The 22,084-nt window shown below is 46.0% G+C and overlaps 2 protein-coding genes across 13 annotated transcripts in view; both read left to right on the top strand.

Moving 5' to 3' along the window:
* The window catches only part of magi2a (membrane associated guanylate kinase, WW and PDZ domain containing 2a), a 63,702-nt gene extending 57,781 nt beyond the window's left edge, over positions 1-5,921 (top strand). For 2 of the 12 annotated variants that reach the window (XM_088406268.1, XM_088406277.1), the window contains 5 exons: positions 504-711; positions 1,060-1,279; positions 1,349-1,501; positions 1,996-2,134; positions 2,276-3,243. In XM_088406268.1, the coding sequence (XP_088262394.1) occupies positions 504-711; positions 1,060-1,279; positions 1,349-1,501; positions 1,996-2,134; positions 2,276-2,478 (923 nt within the window). In that variant the 3' untranslated portion in view covers positions 2,479-3,243. Of the gene's footprint in view, positions 1-503; positions 712-1,059; positions 1,280-1,348; positions 1,502-1,995; positions 2,135-2,253 lie in introns of all 12 variants that reach the window. The other 10 variants (XM_088406270.1, XM_088406271.1, XM_088406275.1 and 7 more) reach the window with 8 other exon arrangements.
* Positions 5,922-6,226: 305 nt separating this feature from the next.
* On the top strand, positions 6,227-21,613 carry LOC148405593 (fatty acyl-CoA reductase 1). Its single transcript, XM_088406801.1, has 12 exons — positions 6,227-6,442; positions 10,304-10,552; positions 14,900-15,075; positions 15,180-15,359; positions 16,200-16,377; positions 18,004-18,048; positions 18,115-18,233; positions 18,310-18,377; positions 19,092-19,263; positions 19,340-19,469; positions 19,609-19,736; positions 20,110-21,613. The coding sequence occupies exons 1-12, from the start codon at positions 6,434-6,436 to the stop codon at positions 20,270-20,272; spliced, it is 1,617 nt and encodes a 538-aa protein (XP_088262927.1). The 5' UTR covers positions 6,227-6,433; the 3' UTR covers positions 20,273-21,613.
* Positions 21,614-22,084: the final 471 nt, after the last annotated feature.

A 22,084-nucleotide genomic window follows, 5' to 3' on the forward strand; every position in this document is an offset into this window, starting at 1 on the left:
AATTAAGGCTTTTAAGTGCGCCTTATATTGGGAAAAAATACGGTACATTATATAGAAATATAGTAAAATAAATAAACACGTATATACATGCATGCTTGGATGGAAAGCTCATTCATTGTCTTTTTATTTATTTTTAGAAAAATTTGAATAATTGTTTCATAAATTTACATGACCACTTATATTTTTTCTCATTCAAACATACGTAAATATATTTTTTTTAAATACTTTATACATCTTTATACTGACATATTTTATTTCATGTAATTAAAGTAACCTCAAAATATTTCTGAAATGATTCGTTTTCTTGCTATTTGAGATAAATGTAAAAAAAACAAAATCACCTCCTGTGTGTCAAATATTTACAATAAAATAATGAGAATTGAATATAAAAAAAAACATGGCTGTATTCCAAAAAAATACATCTCTAAAGAAATGTAGTTTGTGATGCTTTTTGCCAGTATTGCAGTTATGAGATTTGAAGAAGTTGAATTGCTTGCTCGTAGCGGAGGTGAGCAACCCGCCGTCGGCGCCCGCTTCGGAGAAGCAGAGCCCCCTGGCGCAGACGCAGCCCGGCCCGGCGGGCGCCGCGGTCGGCCCGCCGCCCGGCCCGGGAGCCGGCGAGTCGGGCCAGCCCGACTCCAAAGCCCAGCAGAGCCCCGTGCGCAATCAGCTGCCCGCACCACCCGCGCAGACGTACCCCCATGAGGGCAGGTAGACATGTTTATTCATTTTAAGGGAAAATTGTAAATATTTATATAATATAAAGTCACATTTTTTTTATTTATTATTGTTTCACTTTTTTTATTCGAAAAGCACTTCTCTCAAAATATTGTGATTTAAGATTTACTCAAAAGTTAGGTGTGTAACCGTTTTTTTTTTTTCTTTATTTTAAAAGTAATCTGACTTAAGAGTTACGTTAGTTTAATGATAGGTGACTTAAAAATTACCCAGGTCAAAAAGCATGTGCCTCAACATCCAGATTTGATAAAACTGCGTAAAAAGCGCAATTTTGATCGAAAGGAATTTGTTTTGGTTTTCAAGGCATGCGATTTTCCAAAGTGTCCCCAGTTACCGATCGGAGGTGAAAGCCCGGCAGGACGTGAAACCGGATATCCGGCAGCCTTCGTTCACCGACTACCGGCAGCCGCCCGTGGACTACCGGCACCCCCCGGTGGCCGACTACCGCCAGCCTCCCACGTTGGACTACCGCCACCCGCCCCTTTTGGACTACCGGGCGCCGCAGTTCGCCATCCCGGACTACCGCGTGCCGCCGGTGCAGGTGAGCCGACCCGAGCCTTCTTTCCCGGGGGCGTTTGTGACGACTGTGACGCGGCCGCTTCCCTCTCAGCTGGCGCAGGACTTTGACTTCTTCACGGTGGAGCTGGAGAAGAGCGTCAAGGGTTTCGGCTTCAGCATCCGCGGCGGTCGCGAGTACAAGATGGACCTCTTCGTCCTCAGGCTGGCCGAGGACGGCCCGGCGCTACGCAACGGCAGGATGAGGGTAGGCGCCGCAGGACTTTGCCCAACCCATTAAAAAAAAAAAAAAAAAAAATATATATATATATATATGGTAAATAAAATTCATTATAATATTATTACACTATAAATTCATTATATTTGCATTACATTTAACACAAAATTTTCCAAATTATTTATAAATAAATCATTTAAAATGAATATAAAACATAAATAATGAATTCTGTTCACATTCTTTTAATCCCCAAAATAGCTATAACAATATAAGGATAAAAATAACCATGAAGACAAAAAAAAAAAATGCTGTCTATGAAATTTCTTTTGGAATTCTAGCAAGCTTCAATTCTCATATTCCTTGTGTAAATGCAGGATTCGTATTTTTTTTAATCCGGATTTGATCCAGATTTAGCAGCGGTGTAAACGGATGAACCTCTTCGTTGATTCCTAAAAACTGCTTTTTTTTTTCCCCTAGTTTAAGTGTGTAGCGCTGATTGGAAAAAAACCAAAAATGTTCCGTAGGTGGGCGACCAGATCATCGAGATCAACGGCGAGAGCACGCGGGACATGACCCACGGGCGCGCCATCGAGCTGATCAAGTCGGGCGGCAGGCGGGTGCGCCTCCTCCTGAAGCGGGGCACAGGACAGGTCCCCGAGTACGGTGAGTGGGCGCACGCCTTGCGGCGTCCTGGCTAACATCACGCGGACCGCCGCGCGCTCGCGGCTAATCTCGTCTGTCCGAGCGCTAACCGCCGTGGTGTCACTAACTGATTGCTCTAGGTTGTCGCCCCCCCTTCTTTAGGAATGGTATCTTCCGCTCACTCCATGTGCATGAAAAGTGACACGCATGGCGCCCCCTATTTCGTCCTCATGGGGCACCCCAAGGAGACGGTTTGTGACCTAGCCAAATCTTCTACTTCTCGCCCATCACTCACTCTTCTTGTCTCGTGTGTTTCCCTAACATTCCTGACGGCAACTAGTATTAGAAAACAAGCTTTCGTGTGATTTTTTTTCACACATTTGCATACCAAAAGGTTATGCAAATCTTTTTTTTTTTTACATTTGAGTGCTAATGGTGCGCTGTTGCATCATCCTGTGCGTCTTTTTGTGCCTCTAGAAAATCCCCCAAATATTGGGACACACATTCTAGACTCCATTTAAAATGATTATTTCTCCCTTGAACTTTTTCATTCTTCATTTTTGGATCATCCAATGCCAATCTGCCCTTGGACATATTCCAGAAGTGATGGTCAAGTGTCCCAATACTTTTGCACACGTTTTTATTTGAGCCCTATGTATGTATATATATATATATATAATATATATATATATATATATATATATATATATATATATATATATATATATGTGTGTGTGTGTAAAAAGCAAGCTGAAATTTTTACGAATTTTCCTGAAAAGACAGTATGTCGCTTGGCTATTGGTTAGCCAATTAGCAGCTAATCTGAGCTCACGCCCACCTTTTAAAGCCACACGCTCTCAAAATCACAGCCATTTTGTTGCATATGCAAGATGTGTTTCGATGGCGACTTCAAAGTGCTTCTCTGTGGCATGTTTTTTGTTTTATACGGCACTCCCGGTGTTGCAGTGGCATGCGTCCGTGGCGCCGTTGCGCTCTTTTTGGCCAATCCTCACCCCGCCGTTACCTCCCTCCAGACGATGGCGCCTCTTGGGACGCTCGGCCTTCAGCCTCTCCAAGCCTGCCGGAAGTAGCGGCGCCGCTCGACAGCCTTTCGGCGGCGGGCGGCGGGAGCGACGGCGGCCGGTCCGCCCGCGCGGGCGAGGAGCGCCGAGCCGCGCCGGGACGCTCCACCGAGAGAACTGGCGGAGAAACCCCCGCCGTGCATGCCGACGGGAAGAGCGGGCCGGGCCCGGACCCCGGGCGGGAATCGGCGGCCAGGAAGCCCGCCGTCTCTCCGGGGCCCTGGAAGATCCCCGGGTCGGACAAGCTTCTCGGCACGCTGCGGGCGGGAACGTCGACCAGATAACGGATCGACCCGCCGAGGAACCCGGAAGCGCCCCTCCAACTCCTCCTCCTTTTATTTATTCCACTTCGGACTAAATTATTGGGACACCCTCCACCTTAAAAGACCGGACGCTCAACCGCTTCAACTCAGCAGAGGCAAATCGAATCGCATGCGGCTTTTCATACAACAGCCGGGACACGACGGGCTCGACTTTCTCGGACTTTGCCTTAACCGGACTGCGTGGGCCTAACGGCAATCGGCGTACAAACGCGGCTGAGAAACCACGGCGAGGAGGGCATGGAGTGCCTTAAGAAGGAGTGAGGGGCGGAGCTACGATGTTTCTACAAAGGCTGCTAGTAACCACGACGACCATACAATGACGTACTGTGAATCCCATAATGTCGCGGGCTCGCGCGTGCTTTTAAGTCCCGCGGGTCCTTAAGTGTGCCAGGATGACTTGGCCCTTGTGCATTTTTTTGTACAATCGCGTCCGTAGCGCCGACAAGTGTTTTCGTCGTCCTCTCGGTCGCCACGGCGACGAGGGACAGCCAAGCACAACGTGGAAGCGTCTTTTTCATCACCTCTGTTGTGCAACAAAAAACCAAAATGTGCGTGCGTGCGTGAGCGTGTGTGTGTTTGTGTGTTGTGATGACACTCAGATCAGAACCACTGTGGAGTGTAAAACATAAAAAAGAAAAAAACATGACTGTGTTCTATGGTGATCACCAAGAAATGAAGGTATGTGGAGAAACTATTTTTATGATGAGAAATGCAGCACTATGAAGATATTAACTTGTTTTTTTTTCCCCCCCAGAAATCTTGGATAATACTCTAATGAATAAAATAAGACATTGACACAACAACAAAAAAGGGATGCGCAAAGTTATTGTGCCCCGACATGGCAAACTTACTCATCAATGGAAAATCGAAATAAAGGTATTCTTTTTGTTTTTTTTTTTTATAAACCAAATTAACCAGGGACCAAATAGCAGCGTTTGTGGTCACCCATACGCCATGTTTCATCATTAATTGTTTAATCGAATATAACCGGTTATTGGATAAACGTTTGAATGACTGTAGTGTCCACTTTAGTCCACGCGAGGGCGCGCTAAAGTTTGCTGTCATCTTATTTCCCTAAATGTCCGCTGGAGGGCGGTGTTGGCACATTTTTCAACCGCTTGTCTTCACGTTTAACTTTTTATCAGTAGTATTTGTAAAGTACTAGTAATTTTTATTTCAAAGGCGTTTTTGTCTTGTGCAATGGATGTAAGACTTTCTCGACATCGGGCGCTCTTTCTACTTCTGTTTTTTTTTTTTTTGCTTCGTACTCCCTTTCCATTCTGGTTGATTAAATAAAAGAGTCGCATGGGAGCTGTTTAAAATAGCTCGCGGCCACTATTTTGACTGCTTTGAACTAATAATGAGAAACCTGTTACATTCGCGCATTGCAATCAAAAGATTATTAATCCACAACTAGTTTAACGTCACATAAGTAAAAACGCGTCACGTTGAAGTGACTCACAGGACTTGTTTTACGGGAATGAACAGCCCATTGAGGAAGCACAAAGCAAGCGTGAATATTTCCCTTTTATGTTCACTTTTGCATCTTTAACTCTTAATCCGTTCGCTCGTTGAATCTTGAGATTTTTCACCGGTGTCAAACGCGGTAAAATCGCAGACGTCATTTGCAGAGGTGACAGGTTCTGTGCGCAAAAAAAAAAGACTCGTTTGAATTGTAGGTTATCTTAATAGGGTCTGCTCAGTATAGACACATGCCTTCACATAGTGTACACGCATACTTGACATTCTCCAGACGGTGCTGCTGCTCAGCCTGTTCTGCCATTTGAGGATCTTTTCCTCCCTTATCGAGGAAGCTTTTCTCAATACTGTATGAACGATTGTTTAATTTAATGCAACTCATTCAATCCCAAAGACATATTTTTACGTGTGTCGTCAAAGGACGGTCTAATAGTAATCGAATATTTTAGGTAATTAAGTACTAAAGTAATTGATTATTTTAAGTATTAAAGTAACTCGGTTCTCTTTATGAAGTAGTTCCTGAAATCCAACAATTGATTCATTTAATACCAGCCCTTTAGCTAAAAACCTGAACAAATATACACACCTAAACAGTATAAGGAAGTACAGTCCCTGGGTATGAATGTCTGGACTCTTGAAAAACAAAAATATAAAAGAAATGACGTGGGTTTTTTTTTTTTCATCCCAGCCAAGGATAATTGAAAATAATTTGACCCAAATAGTGTTAGAAAAGAATAGAATGGAATGTCTCTATTGTCGTTGCACGGATGTATGAATACAGAATCGCTGCACCGGTTGGTGACTGAATAATATGAATAAACTATATCAATAGAACGAAATTACCCTTACAAGATAAAAAATAACCCACTCCAAGAACCGATGTAACTATCGGGAATATTAAATAACCTGCAGCTGTTTGTGGCAAGTTATGTCCGACATTTAAAGTATTTTTGTAATGCAAAAAGAACCTGCAGGCAGCTATCATTTACTATTAAACTAAACATTATTTCAGTTGTATTATCATCTGCGTGGGTCCATTTTGTATTTTTCACAAGCCGAATTGATCAACGCGAACATTTAAGGCGCATGAATTGTTTTTGGTTTTCAAGAAACGCCTCCTTGCGTCCATAACGAGAAGTTCTCCGCCACTCGGCGGAAATCTCAACGGCATTTGGTCTCGGCGAGGGGTGGGGCCACGGGTGGGGTGACAGTTCCTGTACCCGATCATTCAACGCCGAGCTGGGCGGGCGGCTCCCACATTTGTCTTAGTTGGGGCCAGCCGGAGGGTTTTTTTTTTTTTTTTTCCTCCGCGACGATCTGGGAGCATCCGAGTCAGTCGAGGGGGGCGGCCGGTGGGAGGAGGCAGAGAGACCGCAGCTGCCGCACCGCACTGCCTCTTTTGACAGGCGCGAAGCACGCAAGCAAGCTCGGCGCTCATGGCTTCGGTAAGAAACCGTGGAATCGGGTGATTTTTTTTCCGTTCGGGGGCCGGCTTGGGGAGAGACGGAGCGGCGACGTTGCCTCCACACCCTTGAGCATCTTCGTTTTGTTTTTTTTTGTCAGCTGCGTGGTTGGAGCGAGATTACCACGCGGCTCGTGGAGCGATTTAAGCCGTTAAAAAGATCCGCGTAAACACCCCAAACCGTTTTAACGATCATTGAGGGTCCGGGGAGCAAGGGGCGGACGCGGAGCCGCCCGTATCCGCCTTTGACGGTTGAGCGACGGCCAATGCGAGAGGCAACCAGTCGCCGGCGCTTAGCTCGCAGCCGTTAGCCCCGAGCATACCGGAAGCGACGGCGGTGGCCTTCACAATGAAATTTACGCAACGTGGCGTTTGGGCGATATCGTTTCATTTCAAGGTTTTTAATCTTTGCATAAATAACTCACTCAAGCTCCAAATTCGGTCAAATTTCTTATTTGAAACTTAGTTTGCCGGCTACCCGGTTAGCGAATTCCTGACGTCTCAAAGTCGCGTTCCTTTTTTTGAAAAAAAAAAATCCGATAATTCATATACAGTATCTTTTGGAACTACGACTGGAAATGATCATTTCAAGGATAATATTTATAATAATGCAGGCGAAGCGTTCTTGTGGTATTCATCATTTCGTCATCACTCGTAATCTCTGAGCAAACCGGAAGCTTTCTATTTACTAACCTCTGCCTTGATGAACGTCGAACCGGATTATTTCGTGTAAATAATAAAAAAAAGAATGATGTGGCCTTTCTTATGTTAATATGCTTATGTAACCTCTGCTTTGCGTATCATTAGAATGTTCTCTTTAGAATCAAATATAATTCTTTCAAAGACTTTTATGTAAAGCGGAAATATGAAAATATGAAGTAAAATTCTTTCCATGTGGCAAATGAATATCCACCGGTCACCTTGCGTATATGCTTTTAATAACCAGAAAGGGGCGCTACATGGGTGACGTGACATTGAACCCCGGAGTAGAAGGGTGCGGCGTTAATAGCATGTCACCGGCCAGTGATGGAGAGCGTCACACTCACTGGCTGCCATCCAGGCCTGTGCATGAACCTCAATTTGAACCATGCTAATGTATAGACACGCATTGCCTAGAGTGCCTAATTATAGCACGCAAAGTCTTGGCCAAGATGGTGAAGTCGTGTTTGTTAGCCTAAGATTTGTTCAACTGGCAGCGGGATGATGATGTCAGAGGGCCGCGCCGCTTTAACAGATATGGACTCAAAAATGTGGTTTCTTTAAGAAGCGGGGCCTTGTGGGGTGATTCGTGAATGTGAGCTGTGGCCAACAGCAGCTCCGTGCGTGAGTGTGCTCATTGTTATGCAGTCGCTCACCTCACGCGTGAGGGCATTATGCCGTGGTGATTTATTTAGCGCGTTCAAAATGGTCTTGGTCAAAATTCGGTGAAAGGTCTGCGTGAGAAACAATACACAAAAAGGAAGTTGAAAACCAAAAAGGTCCTTTTAAGAAATTAAACATCAGTTTCTCCTTGTCGACCTTTTGACTGGGCTAGTGTAGATTTCTCGGGCAGGGAGGCAGGTGTAATTACAGACGCTCCGACATTATGTCCGCTGTGCGTCTTGCCGTGTTGTTAACAGGAAGTGCTATGGAAGCGGACATTTTCCCAACAAGAGATTGGCATTTGCTGCGCAAGTCCATTAGTTTAATTTTTTTTTTTTTTTTTATGAGAAAATGAAAACTTAAAATTATCTGTTAAATGTTCTATATTATATACATCAAAATACAAAAAATGCAGCTCAGTTTTATACTTTACATTCCGAAATCATCTCATGCTACCACTGCCTCAGAACTTCATTCGTTTAGGCGAACCAGCCATTTTTAGACCATCCAAACTCTTGAGAGCAAATTGAAAAAACATACATTATAATCCCTGGATTTGTTAAAAAAGAAAAGAAAAGTAAACCAATGTCTTTAGATTGAAATGAGTTCATATGTGAGTCCAAAATGCGAACGGTGACGCATTAGGGCTTCAGTTTGTTGACTTCTGGAATTTTTCTTTTGACCACAATCTAGATGACAGCACCCCCGCTGGTCGCAAGCGGCAGTGCGCCGCATTTGTGCCGAGACGCCACACAGCTAATGATAACGCGAGGCCCATCCCTCACTAAAAGCAATCTGTTTTTCTCCTCCGCATCCACGTCACGCTCGCTCCCGTCAGCCCGGGTTAGCATTCGTCTATCTCAAAGCGCCCGCTCCGCCCCTCCCCGTCGGATAAGCGACTTCCCTTCAACCGGGCCGCCAGCTTTCAAGCGCACTAACGCGATCGTGCGAGCCTTCTATTTTCCCCTTTCGCGCCGCCGCTCCGGCCAGCTTTTGTCCGTCCGTAATGCTCTCAGTCCGAGCGCATCTGTCGAGCCGGGCCTTGGCCCCCGCACGCACGCTCTTCCGCTAACGTGGAACCCGAGCCATCTCCGGAGGAAGATCTCCGAGTCCGAATCCTCAAGATTTTACTCGACGGCGGAACTTGGAACCGCTGGCAGTGGCCCGCTCGATTTGAGACCTTTAAAGCGGGTGCTGCAGCGCCATGTTCTGTTCAGGTGCTAATCCCTGGCGAATTCCTGCCGCCCGGCCCCAGGCGGGTCCTCACGTCCACTGGGAATAGTCTGTCGGACGGCCTGGGTATTTATTTAGATTTGTGCAAGGTTCAGCGGAGGATAAATCAAGCACAGCCTTCCAAAGACGGGCTGTCGTTCAATACCTGCAGGCCACTAGCAAGCAAACGCAGCATTGTTTTGTTTTGTCGCCAGCGCTCGTCTCAGGAGAGTTTGGGTTCCGCCACAAGCCGAATTTACCCTTGTGCACAGACTTTGCGAATTATATACCTTGCGTTTTCCCCTAGTTTTGTGAATACTCAAAGGCCCTTTAATAGTTATTTGTGAAGATCTTTTTTTCCTGTGACGTGTCGACACTAAAACATGGCCATTAACTGGCCTCTACCGCCACCTACTGTCTCGAGGTGAAACACAACAACAAAGAATTTTCTGTTTGCTAACATAGTTTGACCGTCGCTCAAGGGAATATTGCAAAAATCGCAGGAAAATCAATGTCGTAAACCCTGTTCAAATTCATCTCAAAATTTGTAATTGTCATGGTTTTATATGGTCCAAAATTTGGACAATATTTATTTTGTACAAATAACGTTATTTCTGTCCACAAAATTAAAACGCGCTTGTTTCAAAGGCGACTCGATTAATCTGTCTGTTTAAATTATTCGTTAATTGCAGCAGCCCTGCTTGAGCTAGCGACTAGTCGCTAAAACTTTGCACACGGTTAGCATTTGTCAACCGCTTATTAAGCATTCATGGCAGGAAGCATTAACGGCGATGACTCGGAAGATTGGGACAGACAATCTTCTGATTCCGTCCCTGTTCTCCGATCGGTCGAAGGAACATCTCGTGACGCGGGGACGAAGTTGCCACTTTTATGGACTTTTTATGGAACGCGTGTTTAAACATTCACCGCGTTAACCCTAACTGGCACTTGAGGTGGATCGGTTCCGAGGTGTACTTGGCCGCCTGCCACCGCCTGATTTATCATATTGAGTTGGCCCAAATAATGGCGCACGCTCCATTACTCGCCGCCATTGAGCGGGATATGATCTAATTAAGCGGCGGCGGGGGGGGGCGGGGCCGGGGCGCATCGCGTGTCACCGGGAGACGACGGGGAGAGGCGCATCTGGGTCGGGTCTCGCCATATTCGCATCGCGAGCGGAACCGGCGGAAAACGGCTGGCGAAGCACGCGACGAGCACCCGGACCGTCTCGGTGTTTGATCGTGGCTCCATGTTACTCTCCCGCGCGCAGGATGGGCGTGAAGACCGGGACCCCGCGGGGGAGCAAGCGGACCTGCGGGGGAGACCGTCGGAGATCTCGGTGGCCCAATACTACGCCGGCAAGAACGTGCTGATCACGGGGGCCACGGGCTTCATGGGCAAGGTTCTGGTGGAGAAGCTGCTGCGGTGCTGCCCGGAGGTGCGGGCGCTCTTCCTGCTGGTGCGACCCAAAGCCGGACAGTCCATGCAGCAGAGGGTGGACGACATGATGAAGTGCAAGGTGAGCCCGCCCGTCCTTCCAAAGATACTCCCGACGCTCACTGACCGAATGGAAAATTTTACGGCGGGCCGGGTGATGATTGGCCGCCCATCGTCTGGTTAATATGGTGTTAGAACATTTTGAGTTTTCACGCAAACTTGTGTTTAGGGGGGGGGAAGGAGCTGGAAAATCTGCTGGAAAAATATGTCCCTAATAACCACTAAAATTTTCATTCATCGAGTCACAATTTTGCAGTGAGTTGCTTCATGTTCCAGTCCATTTGCTCTTAATTTGAAAACCAAAACGATTTGTGCTCCCATGCCATTCAAGCCCCTCATACGCAGGAGCGAGCTTGGCGGGTGTCAGCGAAGGTAGTGGCTCTTTCGTTGCTATAACCAAGCAGTTATAGTCATAACAAAAAGAAAAAAAAAAGTTTGATGTAACATCTCTCTGCAAAAATGAGGTCACAACTTGTTTCTTATAATCCGTTCCAGCCTATACATGACAAAAATAGATTCTCTGTCCACTTCCGTTTTTCGCAGTCCGAAAAATACGACATCAAGATACATGTATTCCCTGGATTTCCCCGTCTCTGAAAAACCCACTGAAGCGCACTCGCAGAAGTTGATTCCAAATATCATTCAAAACATCATGAAAATGAAACGATACGGATGCGGAATCTAAAAATGTCTTCGAGTGCCTCGTCAGCGCTGATCACCAACCGCTGCCGTGGCGACTGATTATTTCAAGAGTCTCTTCTAGGAAAGAAAGGTCAGCCAGGTGGTCAGTCAGCGGAGGAGTGCGCAGGGTGGCAAATCGTGACTCATCAAAGTCCGGGAATGACGTGGGACAGGGTGGGCCCGCGGCCTCAAACTGTCAGACGTCTCCGCTTTGATGTCTATTTTTACCAACGTCGGTTACGCGTGCGCTCTTTTTGTCAAGACAAAACGGCGCCGCGCAGGTACGTTAAACCGCCACCTTTGACCGAGCGTGCCGGATTAGCGAGCAAGTCGAGTTTCCCTACTTGGCGCCCGTTGCTCGCTCGCGGATCCCGACGGCGCTCCGGAGCCGGCGTCCCGTTGTGCTTCGGCGCGCCTCCCGTCGGCCGCTCGACGGAGGCGGCGTGCGGCCACGCTGGGTCTGTTCTCTTTGCTTTGTGGAATGCTTTTCTCTCGCCCACTCCACGCTGCAATCCCTGCCGCCGCGTTGGTAGGGGAGCCGGAATCTCGCAGGAAGGCTTTACATAGCGGGCGCAATCAAGCCAACTATGCAATAAATTGTCGTAGGAGAGACAAAGGCCGTCCCTGTATGAGACGTGCCAGTAAAACTAAACCGGTGCTTCTCGAATGGAAGATCTGAACGGCGTTTCTGCGGGTCTCAGCAAATGTCATTTTAAGGGGCCGTCAATGACCGTATTTTCCGCACGTAAAAGCCTTGATTTTTTTTTTTTTTTTAAAGCCTATGGTGCGCCTTATAATCTGGTGCGCCTTATATATGGATCAACATTGAGATTGGTAGATGGGGAATGAACTGATAAAGTAAGATTTATCATTTTCTTTTCAGTTGAACAAGGTCGCTCATATTGACATTGAGAGTTTAGTTATTATTTGTGTTATTATTGTTATTACTTTGAGTATTACTATATTGTGATTGAAAAAGTTTGAAAACATGTCATTAATTGAGGGTGCGCCTTATAATCCGGTGTGCCTTATATATGGAAAAAGTTTGAAAATGTGTCATTAATTGAGGGTGCGCCTTATAATCCGGTGCGCTTTGTATATGAAAAAGTTTTAAAATATGTCATTAATTGAGGGTGCGCCTTATAATCCGGTGCGCCTTATAGTGCGGAAAATACGGTACTCGTTGATTACTCATCCTAAACACTCCCAAAGTATTATATCCCTTCATTGGTTCATTTTTAAGAATCCCTTATTCATTTTAGAGGAAAAAAATGTAATTTACCAATTATTTGGCCAATAAAACAAGAAAAATTAAAACAATATTATAGTAATTTGTCGTTTACACGGAGACCAGTCAGAATTACTTGAGTTATTGATTGTCCCGAAAGCAGATTATCTCTTACATTTGATCAAAATGAGACATTTTCAACCCGTCTCATGTTTAGTTGTTGTTTTTCCCCACTCTAAACAGTCCAAAATCATTGTTTAATAAACACTAATGGGGGGGGGGGGGTGATTTTGCAATACACTTTAATTCAAAGTTAAATTTGATCTGATCTAATCAATACGTAATAAACAAATTGATTCTAGTAAGATAGCGACAGTTGTAGTACAGACTTTGAAATTTACGAAAGCGTTCCACGGATCGTTCCCGCGCCCCGTCCAATCAAGTGCTTTCCAGTCTCGGCCAAAGATGATGTCATCCTTAAGAGTTTAGCCGCCTTTAAAAGCTTCCCGGATGCCTGCGCTGCCGAGCTGCACCTGATGCGGATCCTGTTGCATGTGACGACTCCCTGGGGAGACGGCAAAGGGGAACCGGGCGCCTTTCCGTATAATTAGGCCGCAAATTATCTCCGCTTCCTGAAACAAATTGGCACAAGGCAGGTTCTTAAGGTTCCGACGGCGTTGCTGGCCCTCTCGGTTACATCGTGGTAGGCCTGAACCAGTCCTAGCGTAATATGTCACTATACATTACTGTCGTAACTTCCAAGGTGGCGACCTTTGAGCGCCGCATCAAAATCAAACATCTTGGGTGCGATAAGCCATGGCCACTTAACCCCGACCGGCTTCGGCACTTAGGCGCGACGACGGGAAAGTTATGTAACAATCGCCACGAGGGATCTACGGTTCCTAAGACCGCTTCGACGCCGTCTCGGGTGTCCCAGCTGAAACCGGAGCGTCGTGAGTGTCTGGTGGCAGAGATTTAATGCTCTGCTAGTCATTAAAAAATCCAGTACACAGAAAGAACAAATGGTTCTTCTTCAGAATCTTGACCTTGAAGGCTGTAGTGAGTGAGCGCAAGACTGCAGGGGCAACTGTGTGGCACTTTTGTTTATCAGCGACTGGCACCAAAGAGACCGTTGTTGGTCTCGCAGCGGCAGCATCTTACACAAAGCCCGCCGTTGACGCCTGACCCCGATAACCTCGCAATCATCTCGAGGTCGACAGAATTTGACAAGTGGCTTTCTCTTGACCGGATATAGATATATATTATGTGTGTGTGTGCACATTTATGCGATACATTTTTACGTACGTACATTTGGACTCCTTGATTAAGCATAATCAGTATGAACCCTGAAAAAAAAATTCCATCTCTCAACTCTACAGCACTTTAAAACAGCCATTGCTGCGTACAAAGTGCTGTGGTGAAACGGCTAAAGAAATAAACAAGACAATAAATGATGAATTAATACAAATATACAAAGTAAAACTAGGCAATTCACAAGCCAATACAAAATCTAGTGAGTAGTTGCAGGCGCTGCTTTTTTGGAAGCATTTCAACGCAACAAGGCCCCGCCTCCTCAGTGCCAGCTGCCGGCTCGCCTGGTCGTAACGTTAGCATTGCGTAATTCTTAGCGCAGAAAATGCCCACCCCTCCCCCTGGTTTGCACGCTGCCCAGCCGTGTTTCCAGGCCTTACTACGGCGCGGCGGGAGGCGGATGCGGCGCACCAGCAGCTAAAAGCTGCTCCGCCTCAGCGGGGAGCGAGCATTTCTCCCTTTGCTTCTCTCCGATGGCTTTGCGGCACGCTGATTACAAAAAGAATAGAAGTATTTATCAGGCAGGAGGGGCCGGCCGAGTGTGCGCGCTCTAATCCCACGCCGCGTGTTGGAATGCCCGCAGAAGCGTAAACAGGTGCCGTTCCGGATGGTATTTGCACGTTTTGTATACCCGATAATCTGCGCGGCTAGTTGAGAGGCCAATTGGCACGAGCCGCCATTAATTGCGGCTTCCCGTGGAAGCATCCGAAGAGGAAGGAACTCAAAAACACCATCTAGGGAAAATAAGAAACGTTCAGAAGGGACCCGAGGCGGGAGGGAAACGAGACAATATAATTTCAGCCAAACAAGTTTTTATTCACCAGCACATCATTTTGACTGACAGCCAGACTGCCGTTTACAAAATAAACATTGCAAATCGCACGCTTCCTCATCAGAAACTGGATCAGTTTTTCCCAAACAGGTTTCTGCCAAACATTAAATAATCAAGCTCTTTGATGACGTGGATTACTTGTGTCTATTTGACATAAGATATATCAAAATGGTTGAATTCATTGAGGAGTCTTGAATACATTCCCGATTCAATATGTAATAGCATGAAAAGAACAAAAATATGTATTTTTTGATTTTTACCCCAAATTGAGACCCCATTGAGAACCACCGGCCTAAGCCACGCCTCTTGTCTCGCAGCTCTTCGACCGCGTCCGGGAGGACGATCCGGACTTCCGCCGGAAGATCGTACCCGTCAGCAGCGAGCTGACGCAACCGGGCCTGGCCATCAGCCCCGAGGACGGCGACAAGCTGGCCGCCTGCGTCAACATCATCTTCCACTGCGCCGCCACCATCCGCTTCGATGAGCCGCTCAAGTAAATATTTCCCGCCGCCGCCGACGACAATAGAGGAGGAAGTGTGAATGTTAGCGAGAGGTCGCCCCCACCTGAGCGCCGCTTCCTGTCCCCGCTTTGGCCAGGCACGCCGTGCAGCTCAATGTGATCGCCACGCAGCAGCTCCTGGGCCTGGCGCAGCGCATGCCCTACCTGGAGGCCTTCATCCACATCTCCACCGCCTATGCAAACTGCAACCGCAAGCACATCGACGAGGTCATCTACCCGCCGCCCGTCGAGCCACGCAAGCTCATCGAGGCGCTCGAGTGAGTCGCCGGGAAATTTCAGGTCGTTCTCCGTCGCTAGGGTCAATTCATACCTTTTTTATTTACTCATTTGAAAGGTGACCTGTTTAATTCATTTCAAAATTAAGATTAACTCATTCCCTCCCATTGACGACTATTGACGTCAAAGATCTATTTTTACTGAACTGCTAATGAATAAGGTCATCAAGTAAAATTACCCCCCCAAAAAATTAAATCTTCCAAAGTAATATGGACCAGAAATGCTCAGCTCAATTCCATAAAGTAGAAATAAATCATTCTACCGCCACAAATGAATATGAATCAAAGAAAATGTGAAAAATATACAACTAAAAAGACCAAAAAGTACCGGATTTTCTGCACTATAAGGCGCACCCTCAATTAACGACATATTTAAAACCCTTTTCCCTATATAAGGCGCACCAGATTATAAGACGCACCCTCGATTAATGAGATATTTTAAAACTATTTCAATCACAATATAGTAATACTCAAAGTAATAACAATAATAACTCAAATAATAACTCTCAATAGCATAATAAGTCAATGTCAATATGAGCAACCTTGTTCAACTGTAAACACACAAAAGAAACAGGTAAAGTTTACTTTATCACTTCATTCCCCATCTAACAATCTCAATATTGATCCATATATAAGGCGCGCCTGATTATAAGGCGCACCATCAACTTTTTAAAAAAAAAAATTAAGGTTTTAGGTGCGCCTTATAGTGCGGAAAATAAGGTAAATGTCACCGGAAACAGAAAATGGAATCTACAAAACCGCCAGTTACATTTGTGCAAAATCACATTGTTGTAAAGAACCATCTCCGATGTTTGCTTTGAGGTGGATGGACGACAGCATCGTGCAGGACATCACGCCGCGGCTGATCGGGAAGCGACCCAACACGTACACGTACACCAAGGCGCTGGCCGAGTACGTGGTGCAGCAGGAGCAGGACAAGCTCCGCATCGGCATCATCCGCCCGTCCATCGTGGGGGCCAGCTGGCAGGAACCCTTCCCGGTGAGCCCATTCGGCGCCGCGCGGATCCGTCAGCTGATCCCGCGCACCTCCCCGCCGCCTTTTATCTTAAGTGGCGGAGGATTACGCCTTTAATTGCCACCGGCCGGGCCGCGGCGGCGAGAGTTCACGCCGGGGCCGCCCGAGAAGACGCTTAAGCAGCTTTCATCCGACCAGACATCTTCTGCGTCGGCCGCCAAGGCGCTCCCGCCCGTCTGCCGTCGGGATTACGCTCGCGAGGCGGGATTCTCTCCACGCTTGCAGGGGAGAAGACGCTAGTGGAGATCGCGAAAGCTAATTTGTCGCGTCGGCTAAACCCGTCTTGCCCAAAACCGCCGTTTGTGGCTCGCCATCCACATTTCCATGCCAATTAGAAGGGACCACTCGGTGAAAATGCTAATTTTACAGTGGAGTGGTGCCTGTTTGTTTTTTTTCCAAATTTCTCCGACAAACAAAAAACCGAAGGCCTCGTCTTATGGAAATTCAACTTTTGGGAGCTTTCAACGATGCTAAAATGTTCATTTCGCAGCCTAAACACTCCCAAACTGTTATTTTCCTTCTTTTATGCATTTAGAAGACTTCCTTGCATGTTCTGCAAGAAACGTTGTAGTACATAACCGACCCGTGGGAGGAACTGTTGTTCTGAGTAGCGGTTTCCCGAGAGGACTGATTTGACAGGAGGAAGGGCGTCTTTTACTTTGTTGGCACTCCACTTCATTTCAAAGGTTTGATGTGTTGTTATGAGTAGCGGTTTCCCGAGAGGACTGATTTGACAGGAGGAAGGGCGTCTTTTACTTTGTTGGCACTCCTCTTCATTTCAAAGGTTTGATGGTAGACAGCAATAGAAGTGTGAGAAAAAAAAAATCTAAATCGCCTCATCAAAAGCCAAGACGCAGCATTTTTTAAAATGTATATAGACGATGTAAGAAAAAAAAACTGCAGGGCCCTTGCGTTTCTACTTATCCACATGTGGCCCTCAGATGAAAAAGTTTGGCCAACTCTAGTCTAAACTCTTGCTAAACTTTTTTTTTTTTTTCTCCAATCAGATTTCATGGCGCCATGCTCATCTAATCTGTCCAAGGCCATCAGAATAATCAGTGTAACTTAGACTATTTGTCTTAAGTCTGATTTCACACCCGTAATGATGTCAAAGTTGTTCCTTCCTCTGATTGGCTGCCTAGAAAAAAAAACATGTCACGGTCAACTCTGCCTTGAAAAAAAGTTTGTAGCCATCCGGTTTAATGAAAACGTAAAATGTAAATAAGTCTATAGTTTCCGACAACAAAAATGTTCCTGCATATTAAATATATTGATTTATTATTGGCTATCAGAGACACGCTGAGCTTTGTGTTGGAATTGTACGAAAAAAGTGTATATTGATAAATGTATTCAAAAATTAGTCAGCGTAACGCAAATGCTTAAAGGCGTTCCAAATCTTTTCCTCGCACACGTTATTAGACGCGACACTTCTCGATGGCGCTTCCCGATGCATTTTTAATGGAGTCTAATTGACAATCACGGCAGCTGCTTCTCCCGCCGCGGGAAGTAACACGATCCTGTCGTAACACACACACACACACACCCGTGACTGCGTTAACATCATTGACTGAGCTCCCGTGCGCTCCTCAGGGTTGGATTGACAACTTCAACGGGCCGAGCGGCGTCTTTATCGCGGTAAGTTGTGACGTCCTTGAACGCACCGTACAAACGCATGCGAGAATGTTGTGGCGTACACGCCAGGCCGGCAAGGGCATCCTGCGCACCATGCGAGCCAACAACGACGCCGTGGCCGACCTGATCCCCGTAGACGTGGTCATCAACCTCACGCTGGCGGCTGGCTGGTACACGGCCGTGCACAAGTGAGTCAGTCCGCCAATCCCCGCTTTTGCAAGTGGGGCGCATCATAATAAGTTTGCTTACCCCCCCCCCCCGCAGACCTAAAACCGCTCTGGTGTACAACTGCACGACCGGCGGCATCAACCCATTCCACTGGGGCGAGATCGGTAAGTCCTTTCAAACCCAGGTGCCCTTCTGATGTTAGCTGATGAACAGCCATTTTGGAAAATATCATTAGGTTGTATTCAAAAACTACCAGACTAAAAGAGGGGGAACGTGCTTTTTTTTCGCCTTCTTCCTTGCGTTGCAGAAGTATCGAATAGGGACTCGGTATCTGCAGAAAGTCATAATCAAGTGACTTGAACTCTGTTGCAAAAAAAAGGGTCGCGACCTCCCTATCGTTTGACCGGAGGTGAATTTTTGGACAATTTCCAACTGGCCAATTAAAAATGAGGCCGGCGGTTGACTAAAAGGCTCACGTGTCATACTTCGGATGCCCTAACCAGCGTAGAGACGTATCAGATTACCGGGGCAGAATATCCGGCTTCCATTTTTTTTTCTGCTTCCTGTCAGATAAGCATGCACATTGGAATTGTTAGCAGATGGCCAGTGGTGGGATTAGGCATCATCATCATCACTATGAGAGAAAGCGCAGCTAGCATTGCGGCTCCCCTGCCCTCGCACATGCGTTCCATGTACTCCATTTGCATCTTGGAGGGCCTCCAGCCCGTCGTCCCCTCGCATCTGCTCATCTGCCGATCTGTTGCCACGGCAACAGAGGCCCGCCGTTGCGTGCCGTGATGTAACGGCCGGCGGCGGCGCGGCTCCTTCTCCGGCAGCTGGAAGCAAGCGCTCATCATTTTCTTGCGCCGCCTCCTCAGAGCACCACGTGATGTCATCCTTCAAGAGGAACCCGCTGGAGCAGGCCTTCCGCCGGCCCAACGCCAACATCACGTCCAACTATCTCATCTACCAGTACTGGATCCTGGTCAGCCACAAGTTCCCCGCGCTGCTCTACGACCTCGTGCTGCGCCTCACTGGCCAGAAGCCGCAGTAAGACGCCGCCGGGTCCTCTCTAGACCCATGCGGCTTGAGCGCTTCTCATCCCGTCTCTGGTGCCCTCATCCAGGATGATGCGCATCTTCAATCGGCTGCACAAGGCCATCAGCCTGTTGGAGTACTTCAGCAGCCAGGACTGGGAGTGGAACTCTGAGAATATAAGCATGCTGATGGCGCAGATGACCCCCGAGGACCGCAAGGTAGGCTTCACAGCTTCACAGCACTAATATATATATATATATATATATATATATATATATATATATATATATATATATATATACATATATATATATACATACACATTTTGAAAATCCTTTTCTTCTGTGTGTCTCTCAGACGTTCAACTTTGACGTACGCCAGCTCAACTGGCCCGAGTACATTGAGAACTACTGCATAGGCACCAAGAAGTATGTCTTGAACGAGGACATGTCTGACATTCCCGCCGCCAGGCAGCACTTGAGGAAGTAAGTTGCACCAAGGGAGGAATGCATCAGTGATGGAGGCAGTAGGAAGTGTTGATTTTTTAAATTTTTTTTAATATAGTTTTTGCAAGGAATATTTACTATTTTTTTATGTGCAACAGCTATCCTGAGTTAGTTGCGCCCTCTGCTGGTCGCATTCCATAGGTGACTGGCCATTGCTCCCACCAGTTGATCCAGTCCTGTGTTTATAAACCTTTAAAATTATGAATTAATGCTAATTCTTGATTTATAATATATATATATATATAATATGTTTTGGTTTTTTTTTTACGTTTTTATTCACTCATTCACTGCCAGCTCTCAGTTAAAATGGATTTTGTGTAGCTGTCAGCGAATGTGTGATTCCGTTTTGCAGATTGCGAAACATCCGATACACCTTCAACACAGTGCTGGTGGTGTTCATCTGGAGGGTCTTCATCGCCCGCTCGCAGATGGCTCGCAACATCTGGTACTTTGTAGTCAGCCTGTGTTTCAAGTTCCTTTCCTACTTCCGCGCATCGAGCACCCTGACCAACTGACGTCGCTACATCGCTCGGACTCGCTGGAGACGACACCGGTGCGCCAGCCATGAGCGTCCTCGCATCCCGTCCGCCCACCCGCGTCCACAAAGTGTCATCGATTCTTGTGTTTTCTTTTGAATATATGCAACAGAACGCCTTTTTTCCTCGCCGCCGCCGCCGCCACTCTGCATACTTGCCTTCTGCTTATGTTACTTGAAACTCGGCGTCCAGTCGAGGAACTTTACTTTCGTGGGACTTCTGAGTTTTGATGGATATCTCTGCAGGTCTTCTATAACGTGTACCTACTGCCTTTTTTTTTTTTTTTTTTAAATGACATTGACTTTTTCTTTCCCCCTCGATCATCCCCGAAAACAGAATCGCCATTTTCCTGCCGTTTTGAGCACTCGTCCACGTCCCCTTTTTGCCCTCTTTGTACTAACACTGAGTTTACTACTTTTTCATCTTTGTACTCAAACGTTTAGCAAGGTAAAGCTCAGCAGTGAGTTATATACACAAAAAGAAGTGGGACTCATTTGTTGAGTCCAGCTTTTCCCAAGACTTCCTCCGAGAAAAGCACACAAGATCGTTAGTCTCATCAGCTTCCTTGACATGGAGATGTATTTGCGTGAAAGGGAAATCAATATAATCTATTGTACTAATGTGTCTTTCACTAGTTCAATAGGAAAAGGATTAAGGGGAAAAAGTATTAGTTAATTTGATGAGTGGACAAAAGCAAAAGGGGCTCAAGTACTCATCCCTGAGGGACATCGTTTTCAATGAAAATTGAAGAAGGACTCTTGAGGGACATCTTGATTTTGAACTATGCATCACTTAGGAACAACGTCAAAGAATGCTTCCACGCGAGTAAAACTAACTGAGCTAAGCTGAGACACCTTCAAAACACGTTTCAAATTTAACCCAAAGGTTTAGTTGAAAAACCGGGACAGGACCTACCGCTATTATTGTCCTTTGTATGTGTGCTCCATTTGACAGATTGTAAATAGTTATTCTTATAAACTACCAACATTCATTTGGGAAGTGTTCTAAACTTGTTTTACGAAACAGTGTTGACTACTAACGCATAACGGTTAGCGGCCATTGTGAGCTAAAAAGGGGACAAAGGGACTAAAGTCAAAATTTATGCAAAGTCTGTTTCTGTGTTTGTCATGTGAGCGCGCTTCATTTCCCAAAGAGGATTACGAGCCAAAATGTGGTAGGGGGCCAAACTACTGTTCCTGACGACAATACTCACAAATATGACCAAGGACATGATCGAACTCCATCAGATGTCATTTTCACCGGCGTCTGTTGTTCCATGCTTCATTAAGTGTGAAATAAACCAGACGAGAGTGCGCACAAGTGCAGTCCACTTTTGTATTGGCGAATGTGACATTAGGGAAACCTGCCTCGTGTTTATAATGCACTTTTTTTTTAATATGGCATGTTATATATGCGTTTTAACTACCTAAATCGCTTATTTGGAAAGTTTGCTAAAAGATTTACCACTCTGAAAGAAGGTTGTACTTTTGTAGACTACTTTTACTTTTAGATATTATTTTGAATACTTGTTATAGTAGTTAATCCAGCCAACGAATCCGTTAGAGTTAGAGTTTCATCCTGTCACCTTACAAAAGTGGGCAGTGGTAAGGATTGCATTGGAGATTGACGTAATGTGCGAAATTAAAAGAAAATCGTATAAAGTTTTGGAGTCATCTCTCAAATAAAAAATGGCGATTTCTTGTTTTGTGTGTGGCGAAATAATAAAATACGTTTGTTGGCTGTCGCAATAACCTAAAAAAAAAAATGACAAGCATTCCAGTCCGGTAGACA

Source organism: Hippichthys cyanospilos, chromosome 22 (assembly GCF_059441005.1).
Source record: "Hippichthys cyanospilos isolate Australia breed blue-spotted pipefish chromosome 22, RoL_Hcya_1.0, whole genome shotgun sequence".
NCBI lineage: Eukaryota > Metazoa > Chordata > Actinopteri > Syngnathiformes > Syngnathidae > Hippichthys > Hippichthys cyanospilos.

What these genes read in the sequence shown, in the direction of transcription:
- LOC148405593 (XM_088406801.1), top strand. An exon ending in CGCTTCGATGAGCCGCTCAA is followed by an intron (nt 15,076 to 15,179) that starts GTAAATATTTCC and finishes CGCTTTGGCCAG; the next exon opens with GCACGCCGTGCAGCTCAATG. An exon ending in ATTCCACTGGGGCGAGATCG is followed by an intron (nt 18,378 to 19,091) that starts GTAAGTCCTTTC and finishes CCGCCTCCTCAG; the next exon opens with AGCACCACGTGATGTCATCC.